This window comes from Stigmatopora argus, chromosome 4 (genome assembly GCF_051989625.1).
Source record: "Stigmatopora argus isolate UIUO_Sarg chromosome 4, RoL_Sarg_1.0, whole genome shotgun sequence".
NCBI lineage: Eukaryota > Metazoa > Chordata > Actinopteri > Syngnathiformes > Syngnathidae > Stigmatopora > Stigmatopora argus.
The window spans coordinates 21,265,027-21,287,932 of NC_135390.1; the positions used below are offsets into that span (position 1 = coordinate 21,265,027).

A 22,906-nucleotide genomic window follows, 5' to 3' on the forward strand; every position below is an offset into this window, starting at 1 on the left:
TGGTTGGCCCTACGACTTTGGGGTGTGGTCTGGCTTTCACCCGAGCTAGGCTGGGATAGACTCCAGCACCCTGCGACGCTGATAAGAAGAAACCATGTTGTAAAATGAAGTAAAGACGGACTGACTGCTTAACGGAGACGCAAATTTGACATCTTGAAAAGCAACCGGTCGTTTGTTCAGCTAATAAATAGACGGGAAATGGAATTAGTAGCCCGGAGAGACCAATCGTTTGTTTTAGGGAGCCATTTGAACGGAGAATTATGGCTTTGGGTGTATTCCTAAAAAGCTATGGCTCGAGTTTGAGAAGTGCATTAGTCTTAATGAACTTATTTTAGTGTAATACTGGCCAGTGATTCTATTGCTAAATGGCTATTCCTTCAGGATGCCTCAAATTAAATAGGAATGCATTTAAAACCCACCAGACAAAATCCAATGCCTTTAACAACACTTTATCAAGATGAGATCATTTAAGAGTTTTAAAAATCCCCATCGGAACCCTGGAAATGAATGTATGGATTCTAATGGTTAGAGCTGGAATAACTGTTTTTTCGCTTTGTTCCACATGGAACAAATTGGGTGAGACAAATAATATGGAAATGCAAAAATGAATTTGGATTCCTGTACAAGTGTGCTGCTGCAAATTAGCCTGTTTATGGTGTTTACTATTTTGGGTTAGCATTAAGCTAAGGAATTGTGCATGAAAGTGGTGGTTTGGTTAAATTGAAAGGATTTTATTTCATATTATTATCATACGTTTGCTTTGCTTTACTGTTGAACTTACCGTGCTCATTAGTTTTATATTATTATATGTTTGCTTGCAACGAAGTAAATGTTTTGCTCCTCATAGTTAGCTAAACAAAGATGAGGACATACATTGTAACCTGGGTTCGTGAATTTAATAAAACAACGGAAAATGCGTTTAAGGTCAGAACGGAGTTGGGAGGTTGCCTCAACGGTCGTTTTACCGGTTCAGGACTCGAACCCGGGCCACTAGGCTAAAGCCCAAGGCTAGCAGCCTAGCTAGCGTCTTCCCTTGCAGACATCGGGAGAGAAGGCAACACGTACAATGAACCCGAACTTTGTAAAATTTAATTTTGCTTAGTCAGTATTCCAGTAAAATTCTACAAAATTAGGTTAGATTACAATTTTATTTCATCCAGTATTTGGCAAATTTCTGGGTTGCAGTAGCAAGACAGACACAGAAGACATTGTAGAACTAGTTTAAAAAAACGAAATACCAAAATGCGATAAAAAAGCAGCAAAAATCGACTTTTGTTAATAATGTCTTGGGAAAAAAGCTTACAAAATGTTTGTTCATGACACAAAGCAAATTAATTAACTTGTAAAACTCTTTGATTTGTTTATCAAAACATTCATAAGTGCCTTGTATAGACATGTTTGTGTAGCATGATAGTAAAAAAAACATTCGTAAGCTACGGGGTCTTGTATGTAAATGTTTGTGTAGCATGATAGTAAAAAAATGTATATATATATATATACGACGCCAGCTTTAGTTGGGGAGTAATGACAGCTAATAAAAAAATTGCAGTTTCATGCCTTTACAACCCAGATAAATAAATAAAAAATTGTTCGCAGGCCAGGTGTTCGCAAGACAAGACGAGGAAATGAAGTGAACTCGGCATCGAACAAGCGACACTGATGAAGTGGTTTACCGCACGACGCTGATAAAGCAAATTGATCCCTCAATAAATCCGGCGGCCCGCCCGACTGACGGCCCCACGCCACGCCAAAGTGATGAACGGCTTTCGTCAATAGAGATAAAAATCCGCCGCGCCGCGTCATTAGCGCCGCTCGCCGAACAAGGTGCAAATTAATGGAAATGATCCGCCGCCTACTACGATAATGGCCCTCGTATTTCCAAACACGTTCCCGCTGGCGAACTGGGAACAAACAAATGGGAAAAAAAGCGCAGCTTGCAAAAAGGACAAACCGAAAGACCAACGGAAACGGATCGTCGGTTCGAGACCGAGCCGCCATCTGGCTCGGATTTCGATTGGCGTACTATAAAACGCGGGTGAATCGATGGCGACAACTCCACCTTGGATGCCCACCATTACCCATATGGCACTGGGGTGGGGGTGCAATGGGTGCAACCTGAAAAAGAGCGCCCTCTTCTGTCTCGTTTGGGGACCGTTGAACCCTTTAATGACCACATTTTTTCCTGCTAAAAAATTTTTTCTCACATTTATTGCATCATTAATAATGTCAAAAAATTATTAATTTTTCACTAAATATGAAGAAGGCCACTGGTGTCCAGTTCGCCTTATGCCTGATCAAAAGAAAATCATTTAGTCCAATAAAAAAAGGACAAGAATGTCCTCCTGGTCGTCAAAGGGTTCATTGATTTTAATGGGAATTTCAATAAAATATTAATATACATTTTTACATTGTTGCAAGTTAAGCTCAAAGAGTTTTTGCCCCGGAGCTGACCCCATCAAAAGCATCCGAGGGTGCCGCAGTGCAGGTCTACAAAACTTAAACTGCAGTAATATCTTTTTTTTAGTACATTTTGCCATGTGGCGTCCGATTGGTCGGATTATTTTCTGGCTTCGCAGTCTGGTATCAATACACAAAACAGTTTTTTTTTTAAAATAACGCCTGAATTTGACATTGAGCGCATTTCACAACCTTCACACACACACACATGCACACACATGTACGTACACACACAGTCTGACTTGTACTACACTGATGTAATGATGTCAGTCTATAAAAAGCAATCGTGCGACTGTGGCACTTCAAGGTACATTTGTCTCAGCACCTTGACATTGTTCCTCATTTTTTTTCTTCCTAAAAAAAAAAGCAAGTCGTCTGTCAACTCGCTGATTTTTTTTTTTACGCCTTGGAAGAAAATAAAAGAGAGGAATTTGTGAGTTTGAAGGGATGCCAAGACACGGTCATGTCAGACAAGTGGAAGCTCTCCGCAGAGCCGGCGAGTCAATCATCGCCGTGTTTGTGCTGCGTGACGGCGACATGATGCTCACTGAGCTTTGTAGGCAAAAAAAAATGGACTTTTAATTGATTTTTCATAATTTTTTAGGGTCATTTTTGCCCATGCGACTTAAAAAATCGTACATTTCCTAAGCAAATCACCTACTTTAAGCATTTTAAATGTGATTCCGACTATTTTCCTGCTCTTTCAGACACATTTTGCCCTTTGAAAATGTTAAAAAAACCTTTTCCCCAGAGTGCTTTTGCATACGGATTAGCGGGTTTGAGTGACAAAATAAGCATTGTGAATCTCCTGCTCGCAGCTGTTTGTCATTTGTCCAAAAAAAGAAGAAAAAAAACGCTTCCCGGACAAAATCAAGCGCTATTTCGCACCGAGGGACCTGGAAAACAACGCGTATTGATTCAATTGAGCGATTGTGCGCTGGTAACAAAAGCAGATAATTGATCGACTCGAGTTGATTTCCTTACAAACCCGACCCTGATGGATTAAACTTATAGCGGGGGGGGATATTGGAGGTCAATTCAATATATTCACTGATCCAGGCAACAATGCGTAATGGACCCACTTGTTGTTTTCTTACGTTCGGGTCGCCCCAAAAAAACGAAAAAAGCCCGACTCACCGATTCGGATGACGTGAGGCATCCCGCACGAGTCCTGAATCCACAAGAGACACACGAGCATCCAGGTCCAGTATTCCAAAGTAGTCCCAAACGGGCAAGCGTGCCGCATGCTTGTAAAGTCACCCGATCCACTTTTCCGACAAAGTCTAGGGGAAATTAAAAACCCACTTAAAACCCCTTTAAAAAAAAGAGCACTTCGGATTCAGGGTAAAAAGTCTGGTCTCATCCTCGCCGTGGCGGCATCCCCTAGTGCGGTTTTCCGTTTCTTCGGGGTGGGGAGGACGGATAAAAAGAATCTGCCTAGCGACCCGCGTGGTTAGCGTCCGATGGTCCCGCGCAAAAGCGGCAGATGAGGAGGGTTGAGCGATCCGCCGGGGTCCGGCGCGCCTCGAGGTCTGAAGCGGTGTTCCGCCACGCGCAGGTGCACCGCACGCACAAGAGCGCCTCCTTTAGGCGTCGTTTGCCGCGGGTGGGAGACGCGCGGCCGTGAGGCTGCAGGTGGTCCGGAGGACGGGGCGCGCGGGTGGGAGCGATGCGCGCGCAAAGATCGAGTGGCGCAGATAGAGAGGGAAATGGAGGGAGGGAAGGAGGCGAGGGGGGAGGCGTGGGGGAGTCAACTCGACCGTAAAGAGAGAGAGAGAGGGATGCACGCTTACGAATAATTTGGCTTCGGTGAAATTATATTTGTGTGTTATGGCGTAAAAATGAAGAAAAAAAATGCTGAAACGGGCTGAATAATACATGAGAAAATCATCATTCTATCATGTCCTAATGGGATTTTATGCTTTAATTCCATGGGCATTTTACTGCTTCTTGTGTTGTGTGGGTGTTGGCCACCAGGGAGCAGTAGAAAATATCATCATAAGGAAATTGTTTTTGGTCTGGCGGTTTTTGGAAGCTGTTTTTTTAGGGGATGAATTTAAGCGGGGTTTGAGGTTTTGTTTGTATTGTTTTTGGTGAGGTTTTTTAAAGTACATCAATTTGAAAATTACTGATGTTACAAGATACATACAAATAGCCCTTGTTAAAAATATAATAAACATTGCAGTTAAGACGCTCATATTTTTTTATATTGTGGATAACAATGTGGGATTTCCTTTAATATAAAATTATTTTTGGCAGAAATATTTGTTGAGATTAAGGCCTATATCCATCAAATAGCTCATTTATTATGCAGATTATTTTAGGTGAACTGGAATCAAAATTCAAAAATTTGGCATGCGCACATTTTTGCCAAACTGCTAATCCATTTAAAATATGATAAAAATTGTCCAAGTAATCAAATTCCTCATCAAATTCTCCCAAAATTTGAAAATGGAAGATTTACAAGAAAAAACGTCCATCATACAACCATACAAATATCAACCTCTCTTTAAATTTTTTGGACAAATTGACGCCCAAATTATTGCCATTAATCAATAAAGTTTTTGCCATTTTCTAAATTGACTTAAAAATTTACCATCAAAAACTATACGACACACTTAATAAAAACCTTAAAGTTTTGAGGTGCGTCCAAAACCCACCACGAAAATATCCCTTAAAATCCATACATATCTCATTTTGACAAGCATCATTCATCCGACGATTGAGCAGTATTATTTTGAAAAACCATCATGAACCCACTTCCCCTTCCCACCCTTTCCACATTATTTTACCCATTACGATTTGAAGCAATGACCCGCAGTGTCCCAAAACAACGTCACCATTCAATCTCAGCGCTTAGTAGAACATCACGGTCGTCGCGCCTCATTGCCTTTATTCCCGTTTGGGTTAAAGCGTTAGCGTATAGCACGCCAGGCGGAGGGACGGACTGGCGTTGCATATTCGTGCCCCCCCCTAAACCTCCCCACCCCGACCCAGGAGAAGATTTATTACCTCTTGGCACAATGTAAGGACTATCAACTTGAGTTATGTGGCCCGGCTCTCGCGTTATCGAGATTCATTGACTCGTTGCTCTTTCAGACGCAAGAATGTACATAGCAAGAGCAGAGGGCACGATGGGGGGGGTTGCCGGGGGGCCAACCTATGTGGACTGTTCTCTCATTGGGGGAAATGAAGGGACTACAAAATAGGGATGGGCATTTGTATTTAGGAGCGCAAAAGTTGCAGAAGTATAAAATCCCTCTATCTGCACAGAAGCCAACAAGAAAAACTGCAGAGGTTGATCAACACAGCCCAAGAGATCATCAACTATCCCCTACACACCCTGTCCAGCATCTACAAATCCAGGTGCATTGGAAGGGCAAAGAGTATCATAAAAGAAACACAATTCACCTCTTCAACTTTCTGCCCTCAGGCAGGCGCTACAGGACCATAACAGCCAAGACAAACAGACTCAAGTACAGTTTCTTCCCGGGAACCACACTTAAATGGAGTTCTACACCTAGCAGGACCTAATCAAGACTTACTGCTAACAACTTTAGTCACTTTGTACCTACTTATTTATATGACCACCTATTCACGTGACTACCTATCTATGTTGACTACTACATATTTATTTTGTTGGCTATTTATTCATTGATGATGTATTTATTGTTTTTATGTATTGATTATTTATCTGTTTTTGTGTTGTGTTGTTTGTTGTTGTTATTTGTGCACTTACCTTCTTTTTGTTGTTGTTGGCTACTTATTTTGTTGACTAATTATTTATCTAGTACTTATTTATTGATTATTTATTTATGAGATGTTATTATTTATTGAATATTTATTTATTAGTTATTAATTGTGTCTGTTTGTTGGTTGTGGTTATTTGTGCGCTTCCCTACTTATTGTTGTTATTGGCTACTTATTTTGTTGACTATTTATTTATTTAGTACATATTTACTCTATTTATTTATTAGTTGTTATTATTAATACATGTGTGTTTGTTGTTATTATTTATGGATTATTTATGTGTTTGTGTTATTATTTATTGATTATTTGTGTTTGTTGTTATTATTTATTGATTATTTATGTGTTTGTTGTTATTATTTATTGATTATTTATGTGTGTTTGTTGTTCTTATGTATTGATTATTTATTTTTGTTGTTGTTATTATTTATTGATTATTTATGTGTCGTTTGTTGTTATTTGTGCGCTTCCCTACTTATTGTTGTTATTGGCTACTTATTTTGTTGACTATTTATTTATTTAGTACTTACATATTGATTATTTATTTATCAGTTATTATTTATTGATTATTTGTGTCTGTTTGATGTTGTTATTTGTGCACTTTGCTAGTCATTTGTGGTGTTGACTACTTATTTATTTAGTAGTAGTTAATTATTGATTATTTATTTGTTTGTGAATTGTTGTTATTTGTGTACTGTATGCTTGTATAATGACAATAAATGTATTTAATTCAATTCAGTTCAAGTATTTCTGAAATGGCTTCTAGTGATTGTTGTTGTTTTGTACTTACATATGATGAGAAGCGGCGACCTGGTGAAGGAGTGTTTAGCACGTTGGCCTCACAGTTATGGGGTCAAGGGTTTGATCCCATTTGCATGCTTTCCCCAGGCTTGCGGGGGTTTTCTCTGGGTGTTCCAGTTTCCACCAACATCCCCAAAACATGCATGCTAGGTGTTACATTAGGTAAAATGTTTGCAAATTCCTGTGTGAGAAAAAAGGAGAATATTTGAGGTCTTCAAAACATGGCGAGATCACAACAACGACTCTTTTCTGAAGTTTCGAGTGAACGCTGGACGCGCTCGTGAAATGCGGGCTGGATCAAAAAATACGGCACCTCGCTTTTTCCCCTCGATGATTACAGTCGCATTTACAAAAGCAGGCCGACGATCGATGGCTCGTCTGGCGAGGCGGTAATAACTAATGGCCCCGGAAAGACGGCGTCTCTATTGTGCGAGCTCCAGATGCTGACAAGATGACTATTTGGTCCAGCCAATCAATGGGCACATTTTGTTTGTTTTTGTGAGAGGTGAATAGCCCGCGATCAATTTCGACGCCACACCTATCAGAGCTCACTGGTTTACTCAGAGGAAGATGCAGGAGCGGCTTTTGTAATTATTCCAAAGCCAAAATTGCGAGTATTCCGTCGGCTCTTAAAAAGAATAAAAATGAAATGTTTTTGCCAAGCGCTTTGAAAGATGTACAAAGAAGACGGAATATAAGATTGTAAAATCAATGACTCAATGCAAGTTTTTGGAGGACTGAGATACTTCAGAACAGCACAATAAGGCACAACTCAATTTTTTTCAAAAGCCAGCAGTATAATGTGCCTTATATATAGATCAATATAGGTTCATCATTATATAAGAATTCCCTGCTGCTACTACTACTACTAGTCCTAATACGGCTATTCATACTACTACTAGTCCTAATACGGCTATTCATACTACTACTAGTCCTAATACGGCTATTCATACTACTACTAGTCCTAATACGGCTATTCATACTACTACTACTACTACTACTAGTCCTAATACGGCTATTCATACTACTACTACTACTACTAGTCCTAATACGGCTAGTCATACTACTACTACTACTAGTAGTCCTAATACAGCTACTCCTACTACTACTACTACTACAGCTATTCCTACTACTACTACTACAGCTATTCCTACTACTACTACTACTACAGCTATTCCTACTACTACTACTACAGCTTTTCCTACTACTACTACTACAGCTATTCCTACTACTACTACTACTACAGCTATTCCTACTACTACAGCTATTCCTACTACTACTACTACAGCTATTCCTACTACTACTACAACAGCTATTCCTACTACTACTACAGCTATTCCTACTACTACTACAACAGCTATTCCTACTACTACTACAGCTATTCCTACTACTACAGCTATTCCTACTACTACTACTACAGCTATTCCTACTACTACTACTACAGCTATTCCTACTACTACTACTACAGCTATTCCTACTACTACTACAACTATTCCTGCTACTACAATTACAACTATTCCTGCTACTACTAACACTACTACTACTCCTAACACTACTACTACAGCTATTCCTACTACGACTACTACAGCTATTCCTACTACTACAATTACAACTATTCCTGCTACTACTACTACTACTGCTATTCCTACTACTACTACTACAGCTATTTCTACTACTACAATTACAACTATTCCTGCTGCAACTACTCCGACTTCTACTACAACTAATATGGCTACTACTACTATTGCTACTACCACTACTACTATTTCTACTACCACTGCTATTATTGCTACTAACAATACCACTACTGCTACTACCACTACCGCTACTACTACTACCACTACCGCTACTGCTACTACTACCACTACCACTACTGCTGCTACTACTACAAATCCTACCACTCCTACTACTACTACTGTGCCAAATTGTGCTGAAAATACGTTACATCGAAAACTTACCACAACTGGTCATATAGTCCAGACTCACAAACATTACAGTTTACTGTCTTTAGTAACCAGCAGTAAAAAAAAACTTCTGTAAGTTTTTAGATATGAATTGGCTTCTGGCCAAAAGTGGGGCTAGAGCTTTTTACTGTTGTATCAGTGACTTTTGAGTGTGTTTGGGTTTAAAAGACAGGGTTTGTCAGAGAGTAGATGGGCTAGCTGTTCACTAGCTAACACATCAGGCAGTCTGTGTGAAACTACCAACCTTAAACAGCTTGCACTTCTTTGTTATGTCGATGGTAAATTACCGGCTCGTTGAACAAAGAGAAAAATCTCTAAAATATGAAATACTTGTCGCACAGTCCACTCAAACCCATCTTATGCAAAGAGTGAAACTTCTCTTTGACGCTGCCCAAGAAGTCAACTTTTCAAATGAGCTGAGACTGTGTTGAACAGGAAGGTGACATCGGTTCAAAATAAAATTTCTCTATTTATCCACGTCAGTGAAATCATCTCCAATGGGCACTTTTATTCGCCCTCCCTCCACACGCTGACACTTTCTGGAACCAAAACATTTCAAAAGCCAACAACGGCCCGTAATTGCCGGTCATTCACAAAATCGGACAAGCCGCGGCGAGCTTTAGCGGCCGCTCCATTACCCCGGCTCGACAAATGTCCACGCGGCTTTTTGGGTGGTCTGGCGCAGATAATTAAACATCAATTCCACCTCCTCGAACCCACAAAGGGAACAACCTGTCGCCTCGGCCTCGCCATTCGAGGCGAGGTGCCGACTCGAGACGAGGTTATGAAGGATTGGCCCAATCGCGGTACTGATTGCGCCGTTTAACGGGGATCGGCGGCCGCTTCGGAACAGCTGATGTATGCGACGGTGGTCGGTTCGCGAGCGCTGGAAGACCATCGCAACGCTAATCCGTCATCCAGACAGGCTCCGAGATGGGAAATGACTGCTCACGGGCTGAAGCCGCTGGAAATAGATGAGAGCGCCAGTCCTAATAGATTCCTTAGCCGCCCGATCTATCCATTGAGTTATTAGAGTCGTGGTCCACATCATATCTGTCATATATCTCCGGTAACTACAAGATGCCGGCTTAAATTCGAGTCGAGCAGTTTGTACGGAGCGACGGGGGTAAATCCGCTAGCTTGGGCAAATCTCCCTTGGTCCTTTTCAAAGCCCCAAACAATTTGCTTCAAACGGAAAGCGCTATATGGCAATCCTCTTTATGCATTTTGGATCTGAAGGCTCTCTTTGGAAGACTGAAAAACAGCAAAAATGCTGGATTTGTTTTAAAACTAAAAGAGCTCTCAGTGGAGGAGTTCTTTACCGCTTTGAAGTTCTTTTGCAGTTGCTTTGTACTTCATGAAGTATGACGTGAAACGGGTGTAGAACTCAGTTTTTTTGTCGCTGGCTACGTCATAGTTTACAATTAGGGTGTCAAAATTAATTGATTAATGTATTGGCAGCTTTTAAGATCGAGGAGAGATTATTTTGGGATATTAAAATTAGTGATAATCTTCTCTGAGCATCCTGATAGTAAATATTCTCTTGTAGTGGATTTTTTAAATTTCTTTTTTTTTTTTAATCAGAAAGGGGAAATATTAAATCTATTATATGTTTTAACCTTGTGTTCTATATTTAAAATGGAAAAAAGTAAATATTTATATTTTTCAAAATTTGTGTATTTACAGTGGAAAATTAAAGGGAATAGATGAAATATTTTAGATATATTTACTACATTTTTTTAATCGAATTAAAAGAACTGGATCAAAAGATCTAAATATTCAGTTTGTTTTAGAACAGATTTTCAAAAATGCTTTCTGAACTAAAAACAACACAAAAGAAAAAAAATACAATTTTGGATTTAAAAAATTGCAGTTATTGATTTAAAAAGGGGTAAAACAGGAATATCCCCTATACATCTGTAATCTTCATTTTAATTTAATCATAAAACTGAAAATCGGCACTCATCATTTACTTTCTCGGGCCCCAAAAAATTCAGCGGCGGGCCAGATATGATGTAATAATTCAGGAATAAACCTAAATTACTCTTTATTTTCCCCATTCTGCATCAAGGGCATATGTAAACCCTACACATCTTTTTGAAAGTTGACTATTTTTAAGAATCTTGGATAAATCATCTGCACAAAGTCTTACCTGTACAAAACATTGGATTCCCATGAAATGTACGACTCCGTTAACCTCACATCAGATGTCAATGATCGATTATTTTCACCCTACAATCTTTTTTTTTTTTTTACAGTTGACTAGCCTGCTTATTAATTAGCTTAAAAAAGCCTTGGAATTAGACTTGACCCTTTGGTCTCGACTTCCCGACTCTCCGGTTGGGTCCTTGGTATCGTTTAAAATCCATATTGGTTCACAGTGTGCTTTAGATAAGATATTTTGGAATGCTTACCAATTATCAAGTGACCTCCGTCCGGTGCTGCGAAAGCAATATCCATGATTTTCAGTCCAACGGGAATCCTTTGTTTTTCATTGGTTCTCGAGTGCGGACTCCCCGAGACAATTGAATAATTTCAAGGTGATTTAGGGGAATCCCTAATTATCTCCTGACCTAAAAAAAAAAAGGCAGAATGAACAAATGAGCATGACCTACCCACGACCTCATCTGATGTTTATTTTCATCACTTCATTGATTATTGTCGTAGAACAGATTACCTTGATGGGAAACATAAGATTTGTAGTCTAAAAATATATATTTTTTGCGATTTACGGAGGTGGGCGGCGACATAACGATCATCTATTCCAATTCCACTCAAATTTCTTGGATGAATGAGCCATTTCCTGTTGCAAAATTGCCTTAAAATCGTTGAATTTTACAATTTCCCTCGTATAAGCCGCACCCTTAAAATTGCCTCAAAATCGTTGAATTGTACAATTTCCCTCGTATAAGCCACACCCTTAAAATTGCCTTAAAATCGTTGAATTGTACAATTTCTCTCGTATAAGCCGCCCCCTGATTCACAATTTTCTCCTCCATTTTCATGGTTTTAATAGGAGTACAAAAGTGTTACTTTGAAGGGAAAAATCACGTGGTATGAATCGAAAGGTTCGTCTGCTGAATTGCACATTCCTAACGGGTGTTGCCTGCATGTAGACAAATTAAAAAAGGAAGTCATGTGAGCAGTACAACCAGAAAGTGTGTCCGTAGCGGTCTCGTTTGTAAGATGGCGGCGCCCTGAGCGAGCAATGGCAGGCACAAGTGAGTTTTTTTTACGTTTAATGCAAGATATGGTGTATTTTTTTTCTTGAATTTCATTCAAAGACCCCAAAATAAATTTAGTTTCTGGTTTTTCTTTTCTCTATTTTCAAATAAATTGTCTTGGCGTCTAATTTATGCGCATATAAGCCGTACCATCGATTCAGTCATGATTTTTTTAACAACAAATACGGCATATATGCGTGAAAATACTAGGTAAAACGCGCAAGAGATCCCTTCATTTCCACCAGTTTATTTCAGTTTCACCTTTGTGGAACTCGACCCTCCCATTGCGCCAATACAAATTCACTCTAAAAACCGCCGATTCCGAGAAGTTCTACTAATTACGAGGAAAACGGCCAATGGCAATGCATCTAGAAGCTTATTCGCTATCTGCAGTCCTTTGAATGGAGCCAACGTGAGGGACCTTCATGTTGACGTGTCTTCCAATCCCCACAAGGCTTCGTTTTTTTACGCTAGCCCATCTGTTAGCCACGGCGAGGGGGCGTCGGCGCACAAACTGATCAGCGAGTTCGCCTTGCGTTGTTGTTTACACGGCATTTGCCCGTCATTAAGCTTGGCAAGTCTGGCGGCTGGCTCCTTTTATATTAATTGAAATTAATATACAGTAAAGTCCCCACGCATGGCGCCCGGCCCATATCTTGAGGTAAGACTCAATTAACCTCCACGACCTTGTCGAACGCAAACAACGACAAATTCATTATATCCAGACGTGCGTGGTTATAAATAGAACGGGTTGCATTTCCACCCTGTTTTCGCGCCAGTCCACGGCACCCTCAAAGATCGCCGTTAAGTGAGTAGCATGAAAGCGCAGGTGTTGTTTTTTTTTTTAGCGCCGTCTGCCGCGTTTTATCGTGTCCGATCAGCTTCTCATTGATTTCGTTTCATGCACTTGTCAAACCGTGAGCAGACGGGAGTGAAATTGATGTCTGGGTGGTTTATTTTGGGGGTTGTTGGAAGGGACCTTGAGGTTTGTTGCTTTTGGTGGCGACTTCATAATTCATGTCTGGCGCTGGCGTATTTCAAACGGGTCGCGACGGCTTTCGGTTTAAGGCGCTTGGATTTGCTGGTCAGATGCAGTCAAGCGAATGGAAAAAAATTGGGCTTCCTAAAAAGCACTAAGCAGATTTTTGGGCTTATTGCATTGGAAATCCTCTGTATTTTTTCTTAGAGAAGTCACAAGTAACTTTGGTAGTGTTGTCCAAAATCCTTTCCAATGTCTTTCTGTATTTATTTTGTCAGATTCGACTCAAAACCAACATGAATGTTGCTTTAACATGGAATCTTTACTGACTTTTAAAGTGCAAAAGCTAGTAATTTAGCACTAAAATGATTATGGGTCATCAAAAATTATCACTCTTGTCAATTTTAATAACTTATTAAAAAAATTCACTGTATTTGATTACTAGATGTCCCTGTACCAGCAAACTAGCGGAGCAATAAATCACTATGCAACACAAATATACAGTTCATAAATATATCACTTATTTCATTGGCTGCCATTGGTAATCAATCCATAAATTCTCGTGATATAATTGGGCTTCTAGTGAGATTTTTTTTCTTCCAAAGCAACCAGCAAAAAAGAATTTCCAGATTTTGTGACCCTTCCTCAGGGCATTTATTAGCGAGGCATAAAAATAAAGCTCAATATTTTCCAATTTTTCAACCAAAAAAAAAAAAATCCTGCTTTCAATATTGAATTCTTGGCAAGAAATCAACCAAAAACAGCAAATCACCTCTAACTCAGATTTAGCTTTTAGCTAACACACGTCTACGCCGCTTCAAAAACCTGTTGTTCAAAAAGGAAGTTAACTTTCAAAATAAAGGACCGTTTTGACAACATTCAAAATGCAAAACCTATTTAGAACACGACTCTACATATCAAAACGAATCGTCACGGCCCGCCAAAAACCAAAAACTTTCAACATTTTAACTTTTTTCACGTAAATCTCCGATAAAACAAACATTACATTTTTAGGGTTTTCGTAGATTGGATACAAAATGCGTATTTGCTCATTTGGTAAAGACTGGCATAGGAAACTACTCAAGATTTGTAGTATTTAGCAGCTGACTAAAATCTTTTGGATACCACAGTTCCAACCCGATCACCATCGACAACAGCTAATTGCTAATCTGTACGAATCGGAGCGCTAAGCATCATCAAGCAGACATTTCCGTTATCGAGTTGTCAATGTGGAGTAAACGCAGCCATTGGCGGTCCAGTCCTTAGTCTTAGCCCTTGAAAAACTTTTAATTAAACGACTTGTGCTCTTGAATGAATGGCGCCACTTAAGCACTGAACGATGAGGGCCTGCCCGTCTCTCTAAATGCCAAAAATGTGTTTGTCAATCCGGCGGGATTTATTTAGGTATCAAGCTTGTCCAAATCGTGGCTTTGTTCCAGGCGGCTTGTGGAAAAGATTTTCTGAGAGCCTGTTCTTACCGATTCCTTGGGCACTGTAGATCGGTTATGTCTTGCATTCCCTGTGCTAGCGCGCCGAATCCCCGTGGAGATAAATGCGGGTGTGTGCTGTCCATCATCATAGAAACAGATGAAGGTGAAGCGGAGCGGAAACAGAACCGGCATCAAGTCTCCCGCAGATGTGTTGGGTCAAAATTTACAACCTAACAGCACCCCTTCTGTCAAAAAAGACTCAACAGAATGAAATTCAGAGGCCTGTTTGCTCTATAGTTCTTATATAATGCTAGATTTTGGAAATATTAAACTAGAAAGGTGTACAAAAACCACCCAAAAAATGTGGCAGGCTTTGATATTTCTTATTTTTGTTTGTCGATACGGTGGTTTAAAAAATTTCAGTAGAAGAACGACTGTTTGCCAATCGTATTTAATCAGTTAACTGAAGAAAACTGGTCCTGGTTCTGAGTCCTGATTGATGTCTTGATGTTTTCTAGGTATTGGTCGTTTTGATTTGGACTCAAAAATGTTGATCTGATTGTGACGTCATCTCAAACTCAATTTCCAAAAGTCTTGGGTTCCCCTTGTTTTGGTTCTGCATCGCCCCAAAAAATTCCGATCTTGTCTGAGGGCGTGGTCACATCTGTCCTGTTGGGTTTGGATTAAACCCAAAAAGTATGTCATGCGCCCACTTTTTGGCTGGTATGATTTCAAAGCAACGGACTTTGGTGCGGCGCAAAAAGACGGTCTGAGACCAGTTCGCTATACGTGGAAAATGATGAGAACCAGTTCTGAAATGACGCACCTCTGTCCACGCAACAGTCTTCCATAACTTCTCACAGAGTGGACCCACCTAGGATCGAACCCTAGACTGTTTTGTCCAATGATGGAATGACGTTTGTACATGTGTGGCTTTCTTGTCAAATCCTGGGACTCTTGCCAAAACTGCAATTTAAACCGCGGTTTAAAAAAAAATGTCCGGAGAAGATTGACTATTTCCAAATCTTTTTAAATCTAACTGAAGAAAACTGGTCTTGCTCCCAAGTCCTCATCAGAGTCTTGATGTTTTCCTGCTACTGGTCGTTTTGATTTGGACTCTGAAATGTTGATCCTGATCTTGATCTGAAGTCTTGGTGTTATCGAACATGCATTGGTTTTTGGTCCCGTCCAAAGCAAGCAAACTATGGACTTTCCGGGCGGGATGTGAAGACACTCTTTGTCTCAGGTTTGGTTCTGTCTTGGTCTTTTAGTAATGAGCACCTGTTGAATGACTTTTTTTAAAATTCTGAAGCTTTCATCCTCATTGGTCATGAGAATTAACCCTGGATTCCTGTTCCCTGACACGGGCCGGCCTGTCTTTTAATCACCCCTATACTGTCCTAATCGGGGGATCTTGTTCCCGCATGGAAAGTACAAGTGACATCTGCATGTATCGACTCGCAGGAGTCAATCCGGGGAATGGCGGGTGGCGTGTGATTTTTATCTCGCCGCTCGCTCACCTCAGATCCCGTTCATCAACCTCCAATGTTTTACATTGATTTAACCACCTTTGAATCAGAGGGGGTATTCATGAGGGCCAAGCTGGCTGACCAAGGTCTGCGTCAACGTGGCAGGGATGAGAAATGATGCGGCGTTTTACCTTTTGTTAATAAAACGACACTAAAAATGAATTGGCGGGCCGAGTGGTTAGCGCGTTGCACCTCAGTCCTGGGGTCGACGGTTCGCTCCCAGTTTGGTCCTCAGTGTGTGGAATTTGCATGTAATTGTAAAAAATGTTAAAAAAAATCCTGTGTGTGGCTCCAGTTTTTTTAACTAGGTCTACAATGTCTTGTGTCTTGTCTGTCTTGCTACTGCAACCAAGAAATTTCCCGAATACGGTATGAAATAAAGTCATCTAACGTAATCTAACCTAACCTAACTTAATCCCCTGGGTTTTCTCCGGGTGCTCCGGTTTCCTCCCACATCCCGAAATCATGCATGCTAGGCTAATTGTATGCTAAATTGCCCTTAGCTATCAGTCTTTGGTTGTTTGGCTGGCCACAGATTCAGGGTATTCCCCGCCTGATGCCCGTAGTTAGCTGGGATAGCTTAGCTGTCAATCTCAGCCAATCGCTGCCCTTGTAAATGATCTTAATTCCCCTTATTAAGCGACATATATACATAAACAACGAGACACATATTTACTCACATAGGACACACTTAAAAGTCTAAAATTCCCCCCAAAGTGGACAGGCTGCCTAATCAGTCGGTACTTTTGTATGCACTAAATTCAAGATTCTGTAGATGTCACTGTTTGGGTACATTGCTTGCTCACACGCTATATATATAATAATAATAATATATTTACATACCTGTCAACCTCTGACGATAACTGCCCTTATAAATGATTATGATTCCCCTTACAAACCCCCCAAAAAACCTTACAAACACCGTACGACTCGTACGGTGTTTGTAAGGTTTTTTGGGGGGTTTGTAAGGGGAATCATAATCATTTATAAGGGCAGTTATCGGCAGAGGTTGACAGGTATGTATTTATATATAAAGCTTGACAACATTAGCAATCGACAATGACGTTTTCATCAGCTACCAGCGACAGAGACGATCCGGATTAGAGCCGAAATGGGGCAGACGAGATCGGTTTCACAAAAATTTACTTTTTGTAAAACGTATTTCTCCTATACAACAGTTATTTACGGGTTAAATACGGGTTGACAGGTATGGGATAGGCTCCAGTACCCCCGTGAGGATAAGCGGTTCCGAAAATGAATGAAAATGAATTGCGCATTGTCTGTAGTGTCATTAACTGGGACTAGAATACGGTTTTGTCATAATTCCAAACAACAGATGGAGACCATTAATTTTTTTTTTTACATAAAACGAGCCCAGCGCAGATGCTTTATAACTTTCAAACGTATCAATTCTGCCGGGCTGCTACAAAGTATGATGAAGATACTCACCGTGTCGCCGCCTCCAGGGAATCAATTAACCTATCATGCTGTTGGAGGCGTCCGCGGAGGTCTCGCGGGTAATAATGGGACTGAGAACACCCACTTTTACTTATTTGTCAATTCAATGCGGAAGGGTGACCTGACGAGAATGCAAATATTAATTAAAGGTCTCGTCGATTAAAGTGGAAAGTACATTTCCAATCCTAAACGCCCTAAAGGTGACGTTGTTTCACACATTCACCCGCCTTGTACAACTATATTTTAAATTTGTGCATTATGATGTAGTATGCCACCTTAAACTAGACATATTGCAGCAAATGTACTGTTTAATAAATTGAGATAGCTTTGTTTTGCAAGTGCAATTATTAAAATATGGTCAGGTTCGAAGTTTATGAACCTTGTTTAGTTGACGGTTTCTGTCAAATGAACAGTTTGTAGATTGCTACAGAAAAAAATAATGAGTCAAAACTTTCATTTGTGTCTTGGAATCTGCTATGAATAAATATTATCACAGCTGACAGAGAAGCTGAAAATAAAATATGATAACGGGTCCATTTGCGCGCAAGTGAGAGCTATGGTAATCCCTGGAATATCGCGGTTAATGTAGAGCAAGGGTGTCAGACTCGGGTTGGTTCGCGGGCCGCATTAACGTCAACTCGATTTCACGTGGGCCGGACCATTTTAGATATAATATTTAGATTTTTTTAATTAAAAGAATTGGATTAAAAGCCCTGAATATTAAGTTTTTTATAGATCTAAAACAGTTTATTTTAGCTTTTTTATATATTTTTAGATTTTACAAAATGACTTTTGAACTAAAAACACATAAAATGTATTAAAAAATGACAATTATTGATTTAAAAGGGGGAAAATCAGGAAATTTAATATACATCTATACTCTTCATTTGAATTTGATCCTAAAACAGAAAGTCGGCACTGATGATTTACTTTCTCGGGCCGCACAAAATGATGCGGCGGGCCAGATCTGGCCCCCGGGCCGCCACTTTGACACCTGTGATGTAGACCAAACATGGTCGTATTGAAAAATTGTAAAGTAGAGTCACCCCAATTATAACTACAACTACAACTTTCCCTTTAGTCCTAGTAGCAAGAGTGGTTTCCGCGTACGAGTTTCAGCGTGGATTTTCACTCTTTTTTTATCGTAAAATAAATAAATAAATATATTTTTTAGTAGCAAGCAGAAGAGAGGGGTGTAGCTTCCGCTTGCGAGTTTCAGCGGGGATTTTCACTTTTTTTTAACGTAAAATAAATACATTTTTAGTAGCAAGAAGAAGACATTTAATTTTTTTTTTAAATAATTAATAGCAGAAAAAAATCGCATAGACGTGAATTTGCGTTAAGTGAAGTCGCGATAATCGAGGGAAGACTGTATAATTGTAAATATATGTTAAGGATAAATATATTTGAAATAACATTACAAATGGGAAAGCAATCATGCTATTAAACCTCTGAATCAAATTAAAATTCTGATCATCAAATACGAGAATATTGGGTAGGGTGCTCAAATTCGGGTATTTTTGTTTGTTTGTTTTCTAAATGATGATGATGACTTGCCTTAAAAAAAAAGCCTCTTCAGGCAGTAAAGCTTAAAGTGAGAGTTTCTTAGGTGTGAATTTATTCGCCAATTGAAAACGATCCCCATAACTCAAACACAGACGCATCAAGTGTTGCTAGTTTTCATTTCCTGAAAGTTCTCCCCTTTTTCCTATAAAATTAGAGCTCAATCTTCTGGACCACACATAAAAGTGCTTCCGCAGAAGGAGGTTGCAAAGGTCTAATTAGCCACTGTCGGTCCTGTCAGTGAGAACTGATGTGTACAAGACCAGAAGAGCCGGTATACACCGGAGCTCCATATTAAAGTGTCAAACAGCAGCTTGCCGGGTTTCGCCCGCCCAGGCCGGCGCCGGCGCCGCTAGCCACTTCCCACGGGAGAGATTCGAAGAAGCGGATATGGCAATTATCTAGCCGGGCTGAAAGTGAAAGGTGAAAGGATTTGTATTTACCAGCCGGCGAGTGCTTAATGACAATACAATATGGCAGAATTAGAAGGATTAGAGGCCAGGGATTTGGACCCAGTCGCCGGCCTTTCAATCGGCAAATTGAAAAAATAAAGCTTGTGAGGCAAACTAAGGTTTGGTGGTTTATAACATAGTGATTTTTCAGTTTATGCTGTTTAAAACTGGCAATATTGCATGTTTGTGATATCGCTAAATCCTGTGTTTATCTATTTTGGTTGAGTAGTAAGGTTATTTTTTCCAGCCATTAATAGCAGTGACTTTCTAATCCACATGTGTCAAAGTGGCGGCCCGGGGGCCAAATCTGGCCCACCGCATCATTATGTGTGGCCCGGGAAAGTAAATCATGAGTGTGTCAACTTTCTATTTTAGGATCAAATTAAAATGAAGAGTATAGATGTATATTAAATTTCCTGATTTTCCCTCTTTGAAATCAATAATTGTAATTTTTTAATCCATTTTTTCTGTGTTTTTAGGTCAAAAATCATTTTGTAAAATCTAAAAATATATATAAAAAAAGCTAAAATAAACATAGTTTTAGATTTATAAAAAAACTGAATATTCAGGGCTTTTAATCCAGTTCTTTTAATCCATTTATTAAAAAAAAGCACAAAATTAGCCTAGCATGCATGTTTTTTGCGATTTGGGGCCGCCACTTTGACATATGTGCCGCAGACCATTTGAAATGATCAAAAAACATAAAATACGGGAAAACGTTTAAGTTGACAGCTATGATAACCTTAGTCCTTAGACATGGTCTACAACAACGGCCATTGTTCGATACCTTCTCCCCAGGCAGGCACTTGAGAGCAAACGGCAATCGTGTGTGTTGACTCAAGACTTCCGAGCTTTCCGTCAGAATCACTTGAGGCGACGGCAGTAAAGTTCACGACAAGATAAATGTTATTTGCGCTGTGAGTCGCGTGTCTGAGGCGGAAGTAGGAACAACCCGATGTCTCAACTTTGCCCTTTCGTAAATCCGGAGACAGCCAATCGTTTAATTAAAGCGTGCTCACATTTACGACCCCGAAAAGGAGCATTTAATTACCCATCTTATTATAGAGTAGCTTTTGACGCGTGGCGCTGACACGTCTGTGAACCCTGAAATTGTCGGGAGGAGGCGGCATTCAAAACAGACATACCTCGGCTCGGCGGTAATTAATAGCGGGTTACTCGAAGAAGTCTCTTCACACAATCATGCCGCTTTTCAAGTTGTATACAATGTAAAGAGTTTAATGTGCTGACGATTTTTACATGTCAACTGTGTTGTTGTCTGGAAAATGTCAATGCAAATTGCCCCTCATGATTGTGTCTGTCTTGCTACTGCAACCAAGAAATTTTCCGAATACGGGATGAAATAAAGTTCTAATCTAAACTACTCTAATCTAAACTAATCTAATCTAAACTAATATAAACTAATCTAATCTAAACTAATCTAAACTAAACTAAATTAATCTAAACTAATCTAAACTAATATAAACTAATCTAAACTAATCTAATCTAATCTAATATAAACTAATCTAATCTAAACTAATCTAAATTAATCTAAACTAATCTAAATTAATCTAAACTAATCTAAACTAATCTAATCTAAACTAATATAAACTAATCTGAACTAATCTAAACAAATCTAAACTAATCTAATCTAAACTAATCTAAACTAATCTAGTCTAATCTAGTCTAACCTAGTCTAACCTAGTCTAACCTAGTCTAACCTAATCTAAACTAATCTAAACTAAACTAATCTAATCTGTGCACCTCCCTACTTGATGATGACTACTAATTATGTGACTACTAATTTATTTATTTACTTATCATTATTTCTTTATTATTTATCTGTTTGTTTGTTGCTGTTATTTGTGTACCCTTTTAATTATTCATGTTGTTGACTACTTATTATGTGACTACAAATTTATTTATTACTTATTTATTGATTATTTATTTATCATCATTATTTATCTGTTCGGTTGTTTGTTGTTATTTGTGCAGCCTGCTTATTTATGTTGTTGACTACATATGACTACTAATTTATTGATTACTTCTTTACTTTTATTATGTATTGATTATTTATCTGTTTGTTTGTTTTTATTTGTGCACTTCCCTACTTGTTTATGTTGTTGACTACTTATTAATTATTTATCTATTATTCATTGTTATTATTTGTTTGTCTATTTATTTGTTGTTGTTATTTGTGCACTTTGTGGTGAAGCTTTAAATCTCATTATACTGGTATAATGACAATAAAAGCATTCAATTCAATTCAATAACTACTTCCTCTGTTCATTTTTTTATGTTTACTAAAGAAGCAGAAGGACACGTTTAATAACCTTTAGTGGAGGCCACCTGAAATATAATGAGAATCAAGTAAAAATAAACTGTTCTTTTCATTTCTAGCCCTGTAAAAATAGCGACGATGTACTTTTCATATTAATCCCGATTAAACGAAAACGTTGGATGTTTTCTCATTCATTTTTTAATTTTCTCATCAAATGTTTCTTTAATCTTAAATAATTTGGCAGTGGAAGTAATTAAAACATTTCACGCCAGAAGCCTTGGCGGCAACGACGATAATAAATGTTCGTCGTCTGGCCGACAATCGGCGGGAAATCTGCGGGTGAATAATTTCTCTTTATCAAATCGCATTCATCAAAATTTGGAGGCAACTGTTCGGTCCGTGAAACTGATTCGGGATCTTTTTGCGAGATTATCGTCGTGCGCTGACGTGAAAGGATTTGGAGGGAGGGACGGCGCCATTATATTATCCCGTTCTTATCGATTTTGGACCGCCGTGGGCCACGTCAGACAAAGGGGCGCGGCTCGAAATTAACTTGGCGCTATGAAAAAATGCCTTGGGAATGTTTTGGTGTTCACTTTCGACCTGGCTTGCTTATTTCATTTCTTTTTCTTAGCTCGCCTCTTTCTTGGCAGCGGCGTTTGGACGCCAGTAGAAAAATCTGCGGCGAAAAGGAGCATCCACAATATTCAGGGATTTTAATCCAGTTCTTTTAATCCATTTATATTTAAAAAATCTAAATATTATATCTAAAATGGTCCGGCCCACGTGAAATCGAGTTGACGTTAAAGCGGCCCGTGAACCAACCCGAGTCTGACACCCTTGGTTTAGAGCACCGGTGTAAAGTGGCGGCCCGAGGGCCAAACCTGGCCCGCCGCATCATTTTGTGCGGCCCGAGAAAGTAAATCATGTGTCTTTCTGACTTTCTGTTTTAGGATCAAATTAAAATGAAGAGTATAGATGTATATTACATTTCCTGAGTTTCCCCCTTTAAAATCAATCATTG

The 22,906-nt window shown here is 39.3% G+C and overlaps 1 protein-coding gene across 3 annotated transcripts in view; it reads right to left on the reverse strand.

The window, feature by feature from the left end:
• Positions 1 to 22,906, reverse strand: part of grik3 (glutamate ionotropic receptor kainate type subunit 3) — a 154,985-nt gene that overhangs the window by 101,655 nt on the left and 30,424 nt on the right. For 2 of the 3 annotated variants that reach the window (XR_013299920.1, XM_077597995.1), the window contains exons 5-8: positions 17,581 to 17,710; positions 11,384 to 11,542; positions 6,995 to 7,186; positions 3,595 to 3,740 (exon numbers count right to left, since the gene is read on the reverse strand). Coding sequence is in view for 1 of the 3 variants with exons in the window: in XM_077597995.1 (XP_077454121.1) it covers positions 3,595 to 3,703 (109 nt within the window). In the remaining 2 variants the exon portion in view is untranslated. The remainder of the gene's footprint in view (positions 1 to 3,594; positions 3,741 to 6,994; positions 7,187 to 11,383; positions 11,543 to 17,580; positions 17,711 to 22,906) is intronic. The other variant, XM_077597997.1, reaches the window with a different exon arrangement.